Source organism: Phaethon aethereus (assembly GCF_964289735.1).
Source record: "Phaethon aethereus genome assembly, chromosome: 23".
Classification (NCBI taxonomy): Eukaryota; Metazoa; Chordata; class Aves; order Phaethontiformes; family Phaethontidae; genus Phaethon; species Phaethon aethereus.
The window spans coordinates 3,311,305-3,326,397 of NC_138599.1; the positions used below are offsets into that span (position 1 = coordinate 3,311,305).

The window sequence follows — 15,093 nt, forward strand, 5'->3', positions numbered from 1 at the left end:
GAACAGGCGAGCACTGGGGTCCCTTCAGGCTGTGTGTGCAGTGTGTGTGTGTGTGTGTGTGTGGAGTTGTAAGGCACACACCTGAACAGGGACGAAGCCAGGACCTTGCCGTATAGCTCCACTCCTCCTCTTCCTGGATGTCCTGCACATTCAGGCTCTTCAGTCACAGGTACCTGCCCAGGAAACTGGTTCTCTCTGGATGAAAACTAAAACTTCCAAGAATGACTGAAGAGGGTAAATAAATCCCTCCTGCTCCCATCTGAGGATTTGCAGGAGGCTTTCATCAATTATTGGGCATTTTGAACATTTCTATTCCAGGAAAAATAGCTCCTCCAATTAACAAAGCTGTATTGGGAACAGCTAAAAATATCTGACAGATTCCAGATATTGTCATTCCCATCTTCAAAACAGACAGATAAGAGAGAGTTTGTGCCCTCTGTGGGAACAGAATATCCTTATTCTTATCCACAACTGTGAATGAAAAGAGTATGTAGCAGCAGCCTGAAAATGACTGTATCTGAAAGGAACCAGAACTACTACTACTACAAAGTCACAAGAGAGAGTCATTGCCAAGCCTGAGACTTAAAGCTTCCAACATCATTTCCTTAATGAGTGTAATTTATTGACAAACTGCCCCAGAAACATAGGGAAGACATCAAGGCCTTAATTACAGCGAGGAACTTTGTTACAGGAGCATCTCACCAGGGAGCCCCGGCTAAGGCACCACCAGTGCCTGGGAGTTTCCTGCCAGCTCTAGGATGCCGGGGAGGGATAAGCTGCCCAGAAGGATCTTCAGTTTGCTTGGCCGAGGGCAGATGGTGCCCTTCACACCTTGCAGGTTCCCATTGCCTGCTTTCGTTCTTGAGTGTGTAAACACCTGTGGAAGAAGGCAGCTGAGCCAGTTTAGCTCTAGAGGAAAAAGGGAGCCGGGGGCCTGTGGGGCATCCAGGAAAGCCCTGCAGTCGCTAAAGAGAAGAGCTTTGACATTGCTTCCCTTTGGCTTCCTGTTGGCATCAAGAAGTCCATGGTCATCTGGATGGGATCAGTGAGAAGTGCAGAGGGAGTGCAGCTTGGAGCCTGCAGACTCATGAGATCGTCTCACCTCTCTGAACTTGTGAGAGGAGCTCCAACAAGGTGAGGAAAGGATGTTACTACAACCGTGAGTCCCTCTGGGATGCAGTTTCCAGCCGCATCTCTGGCTCTGAAGGCCCTTGGTTTGTGCCCAGACGCTGGCTGTAGCAGTCATTTCTCTTTCTCTGGGTTTCTAGGAAGAATATATGGAAAAGCAGAGCACAGCAGCAATTGACCAAAAAAGGGAAAGGACAAAAGAAGAACGCAGTGTCTTTCACTGAAGGACAAAAGAAGAACACAGTGTCTTTCACTGTTCTGTACTTCACCTGGCTATACCAAGCACAGTAAGATATCCCGGTATGGAAGGGAGACCTTGCCTTAAAGAGAGACTCTGGAATTATACCCAGGAGAACCTGAACTTTTTCTTGGGAAATGATTTTAAAGTAACCTGAAATGGTCGCAGGAAGGTCTGAACCATATGATTCTTAATTCATCTATTTGTTAAAAGCCTTAATAAGCCAGATTCTCTAAAAATGCTAATGTAGATCTCAAGCTTATCTCGTCCTTAAGGATACAGGGATAGGATGTTATGGTATGGTGGTTTTTACTTCTTGCAGGGCAGAGTTTGCTGTAGAAGGTTTCTGAGATGTTATGGTCCCAGCTGGTGACTGGAGCTGAGAATATCACAGTAACCTAGATATTTTTAGTACAGGAAGATTTTTGTGCATTTTTTTTGCCTTTTCCAGCAACAACTCAGTCTTCAGAAGAACTACCAAGACCTTGTGAAATTCAGGTTTTGCATAAGATTATGAATACTTCAGTAGTAAAACAGTGTTTTTTTAATGGAAATGGAATTTAAAGTGCTGCTCTGAGTCTGGGGAAGGGGAAAAAAAAAAAAGCAGCTATGTTTCCTGGGGACTTTTGTGGAAATAGAAAATTATTCACTGCCTTTGGATTAAGCACAGCTCTAAAATATCAGGACCCTGGTCTTTGATGCACTGGGTTTGCTATGGCAATTGAGGTTAGGTGTTATTTATTACCAGCTATTATTAGTTTATGTGGTGTCACAGATGGGCAGGGTAAGGCAGTGGACTAGGGAAAAATGAGGCCTCTGTGTGTCAAAGATGATCCCCGGCAGCAGCTTTTGTGTAAAGCAAGCAAACTACAGCGGAGCAGCTGCTGTGCTGCAAGTGCTGGGAAACAGCTGCTGGAGTGAACTGCATTGAGCAAACAGTGATAGATGTTCTCAGCACACAACAGAGTAAGGTGCCAGTAAGAAATAGGCTGACAGCCTGGCCGAGATGTGATAAAAGGCTGTTTGCACTCTGACGTTACAGTAAAAGCCTTCGCAGGAGTTCTGATGCGGTTACAGGTGCTTGAGGAAACGGTAGAGCACGAGGTTTTGTGATGCCAGGACTGACTTTGTGGTTTGGGGCAGAAGACACAGGCTCCTGTGAGCAAAGGGCTCACAGTCCCACGGGGTTAATGCAACCCTTTAGCTCTGCGTTGGGAGTTCGTGCTTTTGCTGGCAGTCTTTCAGAGGATACGATAAGGAAAGACGATGCCTGAGGTAGATGCGCATTGCCCGAACGTTTGCAGCATTCACGGTCAGAGATGTGTCAGGGGTGCACAGTGCTGAAACAAAGCGTTTTCTGCTCCATACAGATACTAAAAATTGCACAGAGAGTAAAAGAGCACTAATTTAGTCCTGTGGCTTGTACTCTATTTTCACATGCCCCCACTCAGTGGTGTTAAGTTTGCTCGGGGGGAAATTGGTGGCTGCTCTTTCCACCCTGGAGAAGGCTGTGTTGCAGAGGAGCTGCGTACGCAGAGCTGGCGGTGGCAGGAGATGTATGCTCACCAAGATGGGAGGTGTTCAGCTTTTGAGAAACTTCTCATAGCAATTAATCCACTCTTTGCACAAATTTTGTTAAGTTCGATGAGATTTCAGTGGTGGCAGTGTCCTTGTGAAAATTAAAGGTACTTTAAGGGAAGATCAACCTGTTTTCTTTGAGCAGTGAAGCCTTACTTTTCAAGGAAAGGTGGTTTGCTGAGGAAAAACAGGAAATTCTGACGCATCCTGGAGATAAAAATATCATGTTTCCTGAGATAAAAGTAATAATTTTACTGAGTTTTGTAGAGATGAAACATTTCAAGGCTGAAGAAAGAAAACCAGAAATATTGCAAGTGTCTCTTTTTTTTTTTTTTCTGCACAAAAATATTTCCTCCCCACTCTGCTTTGTGCAAAGGATCCCACCCACCTCTGTGCTCAGGCATGCACTCCCAGGGAAGCCCCCTCCTGCCCAGCAAGAGCGGTGTGCAGCCTGCTTGGGTGGATGAGGGCTTCAGATGGGGAAACCCCCGTCACAGCCCCACAGGCGAGGGGTGCAACCCATCCTGCCATGGGGAGGACAGAGTGCTGCGATTGTCCCAATTTTTCTACCAGTTCACCTCTTTCTTTGCCTGGAGGAACAAAAGCGGTTGAGGTGGGGAGAGGAACAGTCTTAGGAGATGAATCCCAGTGTGGAGATGCTGCAGGACTTGGTCATTTTTTGTGTTCAGTCTCACCTGTTTCCTCTGCAAGGTTTCCGCAAATCCCCACTTACTTTATTTCCCTTCTGCTGCTCCCATCCGTTGTCAGCATCAGGGCAGCTGTGTTTCTTTCTGTTGTTTTCAGAAGAGACCCTTTAATCTGTAGCAATACAAGCAGGTCAAACTCCTCTGTGTTTCCTTTCCAGGGCCGCAAGCCTGGCTACTTCTCCTTCCTGGATCCCTTTTCCCCTGGTGTCTGGCTCTTCATGCTGCTCGCCTACCTGGCTGTCAGCTGCGTCCTCTTCTTGGTCGCCCGGTAATGTGCCTGACGGTGCCTTTTCCTTCCTCGCGATGCCATCTAGCATCACGTTCCCAGGCCCGTGGGGGGATGCGTGGTGAGGGGCTGGGCAGGGGGACACGGGACCCCCCCAGTAAGGGGGGCAGAAGCATGCCAGCCCCCTGCCCTCCGCCAGCCGGGGACTGGGTCTGTGCCGTTGAGTGCCCGCGCAGGCATGTCGCCGATGCGTATGGCCGTGACGGGGTGGGCAAGAGCAATGTGCCGTGATTCAGGAGCGTGCTTGGCCACGGCAGTGGGTGCCAGTGCCGAGAGATGCGTGGGACGGGTGGGAGGAGGTTTGGGAGTAGGGCTGGTGCTGTGCAAATGGTGCTGCTCCCTGTAGGTGATCTGCAACAGGTAAACTTTGAGGTAAACCTCAGACTTGAACAGGAAGGGTGGAGGCTGGCAGGTACCGGCAGATGCATTCAGAGATACTATCGCAAATTCCGGGAGTGATGTTTGGTTCCTTTGGCCCTGTAAAACCCAGCATGTACAGAAAAAGAAAGTTCATTAATATCTTTCAACAGCCTCTTGGTTGATGTGCCGAGCCTCACTTGATAGCTCTCAGTTCCGTTTCCCTATGACTAATTTAAATCGGCCTTAAAATATATCACTGAGTGCTTGTCTGCAGCGTGCCTCCCATCGAGGCCCAGGGTCCGTGCTCCATTACTGCTTTCCCTGACTTCCTAACGAACTTCTTATGGTTGGTGGCATAGATGGGCCTTTTCAGACAGAGCTGAACTGTGTCCTGGCAATGTGTACCAAAGACGCACTCAGGGCTTGATGGCTCTTTTGGGACACGGTTAATACCCAATTCTCATTACAAAAATTGGAACTGTGCTGTCACTCGGTCCCTTAACATGGCTAAAGTTGTCATCCTGACAGGGCTTTAATGGTTTCTTTGAATGCTGTTACAGCTTCAGAAATGTAGCTCTGAAGAAACTATTGAATAATGCAGTCCAACGCTCTCTGCAGACTGAGATTTGGTGCCTCTTTAGCCCCCCTCCCCATGTTTTAAACATGGTCCTCCAAAAAAGTGCCTTTATGCGGCTTCCTGCTGGAGATGCAGGCTTGGATGCTGCTTTCTGCTTTGCTCAGCAGTAAGGAGCTTTTGACCCTGTGAATTGCAGAAGGCTCTCCCAGAGCAGTGTTTTTTATTGCCAGTGCTTGATCCAGCCATAGAAAGTCTCCAGGAAATAAGTTCCACCTCCCTGGCATCACAATGAGGTAGGAGATGCAGAAATGAAAATAAACACCTCGTTGTGGTGGAATGCTATGTAAGCTGGCAGAGTCCTGGAGCTGTATTGGCAGTATGCCCAAAATGTCCCTCCCAGGTACCAGCTTTGTTAACCATTAGCAATATAATGAACTGCAGCACAGGAATTAAAAGACTTTCTTAGCAACCAGGGAACTTGGGATTGGGAACAGCAAAAGAGAGCTAGACTACAGTAGCTTCAGTGACAGGCTGTCATTTCAGATTCCCACCTCTGTCCTGTCCTTGTGAGCACTGAAAGTATTGGATGCTTTGAAACACCACCACTTAGCTTCAAACTAGACCTGGGACCTAGACCTTGCCAGGGCAATCGGACAGTCTCGGGGCAACCATTTGCACCAATACAGTTATTTTTTCTGTCACACACTTCACTTTTGAACTTGCCATTGATGCTCATTCTCCAGCAGGGAACACAGACAAAAATGTTTGATTTCAATTCACATCAAGTCCGAGCACATTTGGAATTATTGTTGTGGTTGCCTGTGGTATGAATTTGCACACAGGGCTCCAGCCTCCCCGCAGCCCACGCCCAGATTTTCAGCAGAGCCTCTCAAAACTTTTGCAAATCTTTACAAGAAGCCTCTGGCTTCTGAGTCTTAGAGCAAGCATTTCCCACAGCTCTGAGCCCTGGGCATCAATTGACAGCAAGGAGTTTCCTCCTCTGAAAAATCTGCCTCCAGGAGAGCTAGGGCTTCACAGTTTTTTTTTTCCCCCGCTTTTTTTCTCCGAAGTGCCCCATTTCCCAGTGAATTACCCGAGCTACCTGTTTCTTGTTGTTTTAGATTGACACCATACGAATGGTACAGCCCCCACCCCTGCTCGCAAGGCAGATGCAATCTTCTCGTGAATCAGTACTCTCTCGGCAACAGCTTGTGGTTTCCAGTCGGGGGATTCATGCAGCAAGGCTCCACCATTGCCCCCCAAGCATTATCCACGCGCTGTGTCAGTGGAGTCTGGTAAGGAGGTCAGCCCTTCTCTTAAGGAAGGCTTCTCTGTGGGTCTTTGCTGGGCAGAAGCTGACGGAGAGGCAGAGGGTGGGGGTGGAGATCAGATTCAGTCCATGGGGAAATCTCAGGTCACCATCTTCGTTGCCCCCTTCCCTAGGTGGGCATTCACCTTGATCATCATCTCCTCCTACACGGCCAATCTGGCAGCCTTCCTCACCGTGCAGCGGATGGACGTCCCCATCGAATCTGTAGATGACCTGGCTGACCAGACAGCCATCGAGTATGGCACCATTCACGGTGGCTCCAGCATGACCTTCTTCCAAGTAAACCCCATTCTTTTGCTAACTGGGGCCGGGGGTGCAGAGGGCACGCTTTAATCAGATTTGGGTGTCACCCCAGCCTGTCATGCCTGTTTCATTCTGGTTTCTGGCACAGAGGGGACTTTTGGAGAGAGCCATGGCTGCTTGGTTACACACAGGACTGGGCTAGATCCACAGCGGGTGATGATGGGATGAGTGGTGGGGGAGGCATGGTGGAGGACAGGGAAGGCAGGGTGGCATGCTCTTGGCATGCTGGAGGACATGGGTCAGGACATCTGTGCTGGACCCTGGAGCAGCAGACTTTCCTTTTGGACTTAGAAAGCAGCTTAACACTTGGAGTGTCACCATGTGGGTGGGAAAGTAGTATGCATCCCTGTGTGACAGTGATGATGTGATATGGTCTCAGCAGATGAGCATTTGCAGTCAGATTTCCATGGATCTCTGTGTGGTTTTGCTGTGATCTTAGCTTTTACACGAGAGTCTCAGGTTGGGTAAGCAAAGAAACATTTGCAAGCCTCAGGTAGGCTAGTGTATGTCAAAGTGCTGGAGTCTCTATGTGGTCAGTGGCACTGAAAACGAGTCAGTCAAGTGTATGCAAACTTATGCGTGCCATTTAGCCCAATTTAATTTTTATCTTCCCTGCTCTATTCAGAAGGGAAATAAATAAGTGAATCTTTTCTGCAGTGCTCTGAAGGCACAAAGAACTGCTTGAGGATTATTTATTTATTACTTCTGGAAATTCCGAAAGGAGAGAAAGCTTTTCTCACTTTTTCCTCCCTCTGAGACTGAACTGCACTGGGAAGCCTGAGAAATCTCTCGAGTGAGCCTGAGCTTTTCAGCCCAACTTTTTACCAACTTCAGGGGTTTGGTAAAAAGCTACTTTTAAGTGGAATGTTACATCTAAAAATTATCTGAACAGAGCCCAAGTGACTAAGGTGGCTGTATATGAGGCACTTGCTTAATTCTTTTCAGGAAGGCTTGCAAGTTTAAAATCCTGGCTGTGCCTCTGCGCTGCCCGGCAGGTGCTGGAGTCGCTGGTATCAGAAAAGAAATTAGCAAAAGATGTTCTTGCAACGCTTTAAACTATGTTGGGATCCATTTGCCTCTGGTGTAACGATGGTGGGTCAAATACAGAGATGGATTAAGCAGGCATGGCTGAGGTTGTCTTCACCACCCCTTAGTTCCTGGTTGCATGAGACCGATGTCCACTGCTGAAGCACCTTGCCTTGTAACCTGTCCTGACAGCCGTTTCCCCTGACACTAACACACTGGATTAAGGTTTAAAAGTGCAGCAAATCGGGAACAAACACACACCCTATTCAACTGTCCCTTGCCCAAACGACTGCACCCAGAGGACAGAGCTGGACAGATGAGGACAGTAACTAGGTCAGCAGCAGACTCCCTGAGGCTCGCCAGCCACAGAAAACGAGCCCTTGGAAGTGCGATGGCAGGGGTGCCTGGCAGCGCGTCACGTACCTGCTGCCTTGGCCAGGCGGGGAGGTGGTATAAAGGATTCCGTGTGCTGCAGAAATGCAAGTGTGAGGGGAAAAGGGCAAATTCATGAAACTCCTAATGTGGATTAGACTGTGTTTATCTTCAGTCTTTGCGCGAGGAGGTTTCACTCTTTGCTCAGCACAGGCAAGATAGATAAACCACAGTCAGCTTTGGGTTCAACCGGGTTCATCGGGTTCAACCACCAGCAAAGTCTCAGGATTTGGGGCTGGCTGAGCTTTAGTTTACTGTAGTCAGTGAAAAGACTCCAGTTCTCTTAAGCAGGTACTTTGATTTGCCTCACAAGGGAGTGAACCAAAATCTGGATTCAGGAAGCAACAAACGCCAAAGAGCTTTGGTATTGCCCTCAGTGCCCTTCTCAGGGTGATGGTGTTCGGCTCTGATGTTGGTGGGCTGTTAAGCACGAGGTTACAGTGACAGATGATAGGGTGTGAGCTCTACAGGGAGCATTCAGTGGTTTAGATCAGCCAAACACTAGCTATTTCTTCTGGGTTTTTGTGTGTGGTTTTGATATACTGTTACAGAAACTATGTATTTTTCTAAAATTGAATTTATGCAAAGAGCTTTGCTGGAACCTATTGGAATTAGGTATGCATTTCATGCCCAGCTTTGCCAACAAAGTCTCAAATCCACCAAGATAGTTGGGCCTCTAAATCTCATTGAAATAAATGAGGGTTAGGCATCTAATTCCTTTTTGAATCTGTCACCAAAGCTGCTTTGACTCCCTTCCCCATTGTGGCCTTTTCATAGTGGCATCTAATTTGGGGTTTATGTTACAGCAAGATGCTCCTACCCGAGCTGCACTTGCCTCCTTTCTCCTGCAGAACTCCCGCTACCAGACGTACCAGCGGATGTGGAACTACATGTACTCCAAGCAGCCAAGCGTCTTTGTGAAGAGCACGGAGGAAGGGATTGCACGTGTGCTGAACTCCAATTACGCCTTCCTGCTGGAATCCACCATGAACGAGTATTATCGTCAGCGCAATTGCAACCTCACGCAGGTCGGGGGCCTTCTGGACACCAAGGGCTACGGGATTGGCATGCCCGTCGGTAGGCAGTGAAGAAAAATTCTAGTCCTTCTCAGCTGTCGACAGAGGACCGGAGCATTTGAAAGGCTGAACCGGCTCTAAAGCCAATGTCACGTTTCACAGCTCTGCCCAGGGTCGTTTTTTATCTCGGGAGGAAAATCAAATGCATTGCAGCTGCCCAAGGTGCACGCTCAGAGCCAGATGTACGAGACCCTGCTCTGGTCCAGAGCCATGTGACACACGACTGCGGCTCTTTAAGTAATTAATGTAAAAGATGTTTCAAAATTGCTGCTTCTTTTCTGCGTATTTTCTGCTCTTTGCTGACTGTTTCCCTTTTGAACCAGTGTTTTTGAATTGTTTTGTGATCCTTATTTTCTCTTGGAAGTGCTGTAAAAGTAATGCTGTTGCAACTCTTGTAGTTTTTAGCACGAGTTTCTTAACAGCTGGTGGCTCTTAAAACTCCAGGACAGAGAACTGGGCTATTCAATGACTATCTCGGCTAATAATCAGGTTTAACAAATGCAGGGTTTTTGTCTTTCAAATACGAGAGCTAACAAGAGAACATCATCTCCCAGGGCAGCACAGAAAAAGGATGTAGTAGTTGTTATTCCAAGCAATCGGCTGATCTTTCGGCCAGTCTCACAGACTTGGGAAGCCTTGTTTCTGACCTTTAAGCACTGCACTTAGCAATACAAAGTTCAGCTGAATTACATAAGAACTGTCACACAGTCTCTATAGTTTAGCTAACATGCGTAAGCTTGTAAAGTCACAGTAACCTGATCGTGAGTACAAATCCTTACTTTCAGGACTAAATTTGTTCTGACATTGTCTTGTTAAACAGTGAAACTGTAGCAGGTTCTAAGAAGAGCAGAAAGCTGCTTGCGGGGACAATAGTGCAGAGTTACCAGGAGAACTGTGGTCTTTCCCACGGCCCGTCTTCTGGATCTCTGGTTGCAGACGACATGAAGACTGCAGTAGAGCTCGGTACTGAGCACAAGAGCAAGCATAGGAGCGAGCATCCTTTAGCGTGAACATTTGGGCTTGTGTGTAGGTTGAACTTGCTGCTGCTGTTACAGCCACACCAGTTTGAGGGAAGGAGCGTTAGAGCAAGGTTGAAGTTGGAGGCTGAATGACAGGAGAGGGATCTCAGTGGTTTGGAGGAGCAGTGGTGTGATACTGAACTGCCTGTTCAGTCCCTGCCCCAGAAGCCAAAGCTCCCTCTTGTAATGTGACTCTTTAAGTGCCCTGTGTGGGTCTTGGTGGGCAGGCGAAATTACCGCCTGCAAATTACATTAACCAGGTGATGGTCCCAGCAGGGAGGCTGCATGTTTCAAGGGCTTACATGGACTGGAGTCCCTTCCAAACCATTCACAGATGAGTTTTTGTAGCTGGGCACACTGGCAGGGCATCGTGGCGGGGAGGAAGGCTGGTTGAGGCAGTGCCTTACCACGTACCTTTTGGTGTTGCAGGCTCTGTGTTTCGTGACGAGTTTGACCTGGCCATTCTCCAGTTGCAAGAGAACAACCGCCTGGAAATCCTGAAGCGGAAGTGGTGGGAAGGAGGCAAGTGCCCCAAAGAGGAGGACCACAGAGCCAAAGGTAAGCCACGCCACTCTCCGGTAGCATGCTGAAGGGACCAGGCAGCAGAAGCACCCTTGCCAGCAGCACAAGGATGAAAGTCCATCTGCACCTGAGTGCTGCCAGGGTTTCTGCCTGAGAATTACTTTTTCCCCTCCTTCTGACCTGAGATGCCTTCCTTCACAATTCAAGGAGAAAGCCAAACAGCTCTGTTGTGCCTCATGCTGTGTGTTTTTGCCTGGGGCAAAGATAGCAGGAACAACCAAATGACAAATATCGGAGGCATATGGAGGGTAAATTAGCTTCTAATGAATGTCTGCAGCATTACATGGGAAAATGGATGGCTAAAGGGATCAGACCAAAATCCTGGGTTCCTTCAAGGGAGATGGATCTCCACCACAGGCCCGCTTGTTAATGGCTCCAAGTGAAAAGCGCCTTTTAAACAGCCGGGGGAAAGGGACACAAGGACTTTATTAGTACATCTGTAAACTGAGGAGCAAATTTTTCTATGTAATGCTATGCAAATTGCCATAAAAGCTACCACATTAGGCTGATGTCCCAGCATGAAAGCAGTTGCCAGCTTAACTCAGTTGCTGCATTTTTTAGTTTTGGCAGTCACCTTTTCCTCAGCAAGTGTTTTCTGGGAGGCCAGCAGGTCCCCCAGTTGAAAGGACAGTCTTCTGACTTTTCTGAGCCGTGCTGGGTCCATGGTAGCTCTTTTGTTTTCTTGACATTGCAGCAGGTGTAGGTGTGTGCGTCCGTGCAGTTTGTGAGCTAGACTGGATGAGGCTCTGTGGGGACCGTGGGCTGGTGCTCCCTGTCGGGCAGTGCTGCACTGCAGGCAGCCCCGGCTGTTAGTCTCGAGACAGAAGATGCTGGCCCAGTGTAAGACATCAGGCCTCAGGGCAAGGCGATAAGCTATCAAAGAAGTTACTTCTGAAGGTGAGCAGGCACGTGGGAGTCTTTTCCTCCATGGACTGTGCAGAAGGCAACTCTGAAGTGGATTCTAGTCTGTGGGTTGTTTTGAGATGGCTTGGGAAGGGGGCAGCTGGGAAGCAGGCTCCTGGCTGTTTCCGACACTAGCCAGCGTGCTCTGTGATCCTGGACAAGTTTTTCTGCTCTTTCGTGCTCTCAGTCATGGTTCCCTTTCTCAGTCTAGGAAATGAGGAAGGCTGTAGCCTGCTGGTATGTGTATATGGGGGAAGGAAATACCTCTCAGGTGAGCTTGGCAATGGGTGCCACCTCAGGCACCCATTCCACCAATGGCAGAAGGATGTAGAGAGACTGTTACTGGCCCTAAATTCGAATCTGAGAGCTGCTGGGAGGAGAGGATTGCCTTTATCTTAGGTTTAAACGGTGATTATGGGCTGTGTTTTCTGCCCTGCAATTGCTGTCTTAGTGGAAACATTTCTCTGCAAAGGGCTGGTTTACAGAGTTGCTAGATTGCTCTGGAGGCAATGCCAAAAGAATGATGGAGGAGAAGGGAGAAATGTGACCTCCTAACTTTTAGAACAAAACAGGTCAGCGATTTACAAGGATTTTGGTGAGATTTTGTGTCTAAAAGCCACAAAGAGATTAAGTCAATAAATCATTTGTTCATACACTTTGATTTAATGTTACAGAGAGGAGAGGAAGATTTTTATAGATGTTCTTGTTGAGTAATGGCCTCATACAGTCACCTCAGTGCAAAGCACCACATGCTTTTTAGTAATCAATCCAATCAGGGTCCCAGTCCACTTGAGACCCAAAACCAACAAGCACAGGAGAGAAGAGCCATTTTTCGGACAGCATGTGCCGAGGCCGGTGCTGCTCCCTGGCTCCTCTCAGGGTCCTGTTCTGCAGGGCCAGGTGGAAGCAAAGGCTGCGGATTTGGGGACAGGGGTTGCAGTGGGAAGCGAGGGGACAGCCTTGGCACATGGAAAGCTCAGGCCAGGTTCTTGAGGGGTGGATTTTCCTTCCGACTGGTGAGCTTTCTGGAGTGCAAATTGTGTAGGATAGGGCTGGCAGCTGCTGTGCATGGGATTTAGTCCCTCCCCAAAGCGAAGCTGTTCACATGTGTGTCATTTGGCCTGGGGTGGCTGAATGGCTCCTACGATTAGCAGGGATGGCAGTCATCCCGTTGTAATCAGTATGTCCAAGGGAGGTGAGATGAGCTGTCCCGTGGAACAGGCTGGTTTCTGCTCATGAGCCAGAGGGTGCTGGGCAGAGAGCACCCAACCCGTAACCAGGTACGCCTAGGTGGTAGGGACCCCACTCAGTCACCATATAGTGTCAGACAGTGTTGGGTCCTGGTCTTGTTTGGTACCTTTCCTTGCTACTGCAATACAAGCAGCTGTAATCATTTTTCACCAGTGCTTTGTAATGCAATCAAAGGAGCTTTTCTTGGTGCCAGCTTCCTTTAAAGCCCTTTCATGCCGCCTTCATCTCTGCTTCTTTAACAACATTGCTCATCTGCCTTTGCGAAGTTCAAAGCAAATAGAGCTGGGTGAATAATTTGCAGGGATTAATGTGCCCGATTGATCTCTCATTTTTTTCCCCTGTTTTCAGTTTGTTCACAAATTGCTTTGTACTTCCCTCCAATGTACTTGTTGTTTATCTGCAAAATCATCATTTCTGAGAACGTGTTTTCGATCGTGCAGTTATGGCAAGTCATTCAGTTTGCCATCTGAGTCATGCGGTTAGCTATCAATAGGGTAGCGCTGGCTGTGTGGTTTTGGTCCCTGGCTGGGTATATGCAATGCCAACTAAACAGCAAAGAATTGGGATTTCTGTACAGTGATGCTTGCAATTTATGTTGTGTCTGCCTCTCCACAGCATTGTCTCTTCTGCTTTATTTTAGGCCTGGGAATGGAGAATATTGGTGGAATCTTCGTGGTTCTCATCTGTGGCTTAATCGTAGCAATTTTTATGGCAATGCTGGAATTCTTGTGGAGCCTTCGGCACTCTGAACAGTCAGAGGTAGGACCTGAAAGTGTCCTGAGGGTGTAGTGTGTGTTTATTGCTATCTGCGGAGTGCTCTGCAGTGCAGTGCTCTGGAGCAAGTAATGCACCCAAGCTGAGATGACCGTTCCTAGTAATGAGACCTCAAAAGCACGAGAAGCCTAGGTGCATTGGGCAGGGTCTAAAATGCATGAGCTTCTCATTCATGCCTACTAAGATCGAGGCTGTAGGGATGCTCCAAGGGCTTTTGAAGGGATCAAGGATGTGTACAATGTCTGGGTGCCTTTCCTTGGAGACAGGATCATCTGAGGCTTTCTACCTGCCATAGGTTTGGGTCTCATGTTGATTTGGGGATCCAGAATACAGGAGGGTCTCTGACAAGAGGTGGAATCTGCTGGGCTCAATCAAGCATGAATATCCGAGCATTGGTGTCAAAATCCAGTACCCAGATTAAAGACTGAGTCTGTAACACTTTGGCATCAGAATCCAGAGCAGACGCAGCTCTGCTGGGGTTGCAGCTTACTTAGGTGAGCAGTATGTCTCGGGTCTGCCTTACAGGTGTCAGTGTGCCAAGAAATGGTGACAGAGCTGCGCAACATCATTCTCTGCAAGGACAGTTTCCACCCTCGTCGAAGGCGAGGGGGAATGATACGGACTCGCCCCGTTATCCCAGAGGAACGCCGAGCCCGCAGCACAACCACGCTCAGCAACGGGAAGCTGTGCAGCGGGGGCGAGCCAGATCCCCTGGCACAAAGACTGGCACAAGAAGCCGCGCTGGTTGCCCGAGGGTGCACGCACATCCGTGTGTGCCCCGAGTGCCGCAGGTTTCAGGGCCTCCGGGCGCGGCCGTCTGCGGGCTCGCCTGCGCAGAGCGAAGAGAGCTTGGAGTGGGAGAAGACGACCAACAGCAGCGAGCCCGAGTAACGCTGGGGCGGGGGGCGTTGGGGTGGGCCGAGAGGGTCCTGTTCCATTTTACAGAACATGGACTTGTACAATGTCAACTTGTTTTTAAATTAAAAGCAGTTACCCAGCTTCTCCCGAGCAAGGCGGACCTTGGGGCTGACGCGCAGGCCTGGCCAGAGGGACGGCTTTGGTTTCAGCGTCCGAGAGGACGCGTGTCTCGCCGAAGCCTGACGCAGCAGGATCGAGCTCCTCCGGCTGGCCTGTCTCCAGCAGTTGTCTCCGTGCCACGTGCGGCCCTGAGGCGGGAAGGAGGCACGTGGTGGGTAACTGGCGGAGCAGATATCGCCCACCCAGGGGCAAGAGTGGTTCTTGGAACTTCTCCACCCCAGGCTAGAAGAAAGGACGCTGGTGCCATCTCCCCATCACGTAGGCTTACAGGGGGGTGTTCTCAAAGGGCGGGGGGAGGGTCTTTTTATTTGATGTGGATAAGGGATGGGAAGGGAGGAGTCATTATTTTGTTTTGGTTTATTTTGGATATGTCAGGACGTAGTCTCCAAGGCACCAGGTTCCAGGTGCTGACCTCTCCTTCCTTTTCAGAGTGTGGCAGGTGGACTGAGGGACGAAGGGAGGGAGGGATGGGACACGGTCCCTGT

The 15,093-nt window shown here is 49.0% G+C and overlaps 1 protein-coding gene across 1 annotated transcript in view; it reads left to right on the forward strand.

The window, feature by feature from the left end:
- GRIK4 (glutamate ionotropic receptor kainate type subunit 4) overlaps positions 1-14,461 on the forward strand; it is a gene marked incomplete at its 3' end in the record, with an annotated part of 135,741 nt that extends 121,280 nt beyond the window's left edge. The window contains exons 13-19 of the mRNA XM_082009903.1: positions 3,810-3,919; positions 5,996-6,169; positions 6,318-6,483; positions 8,817-9,042; positions 10,490-10,618; positions 13,437-13,555; positions 14,096-14,461. Coding sequence (XP_081866029.1) covers positions 3,810-3,919; positions 5,996-6,169; positions 6,318-6,483; positions 8,817-9,042; positions 10,490-10,618; positions 13,437-13,555; positions 14,096-14,461 — 1,290 coding nt within the window. The remainder of the gene's footprint in view (positions 1-3,809; positions 3,920-5,995; positions 6,170-6,317; positions 6,484-8,816; positions 9,043-10,489; positions 10,619-13,436; positions 13,556-14,095) is intronic.
- Positions 14,462-15,093: the final 632 nt, after the last annotated feature.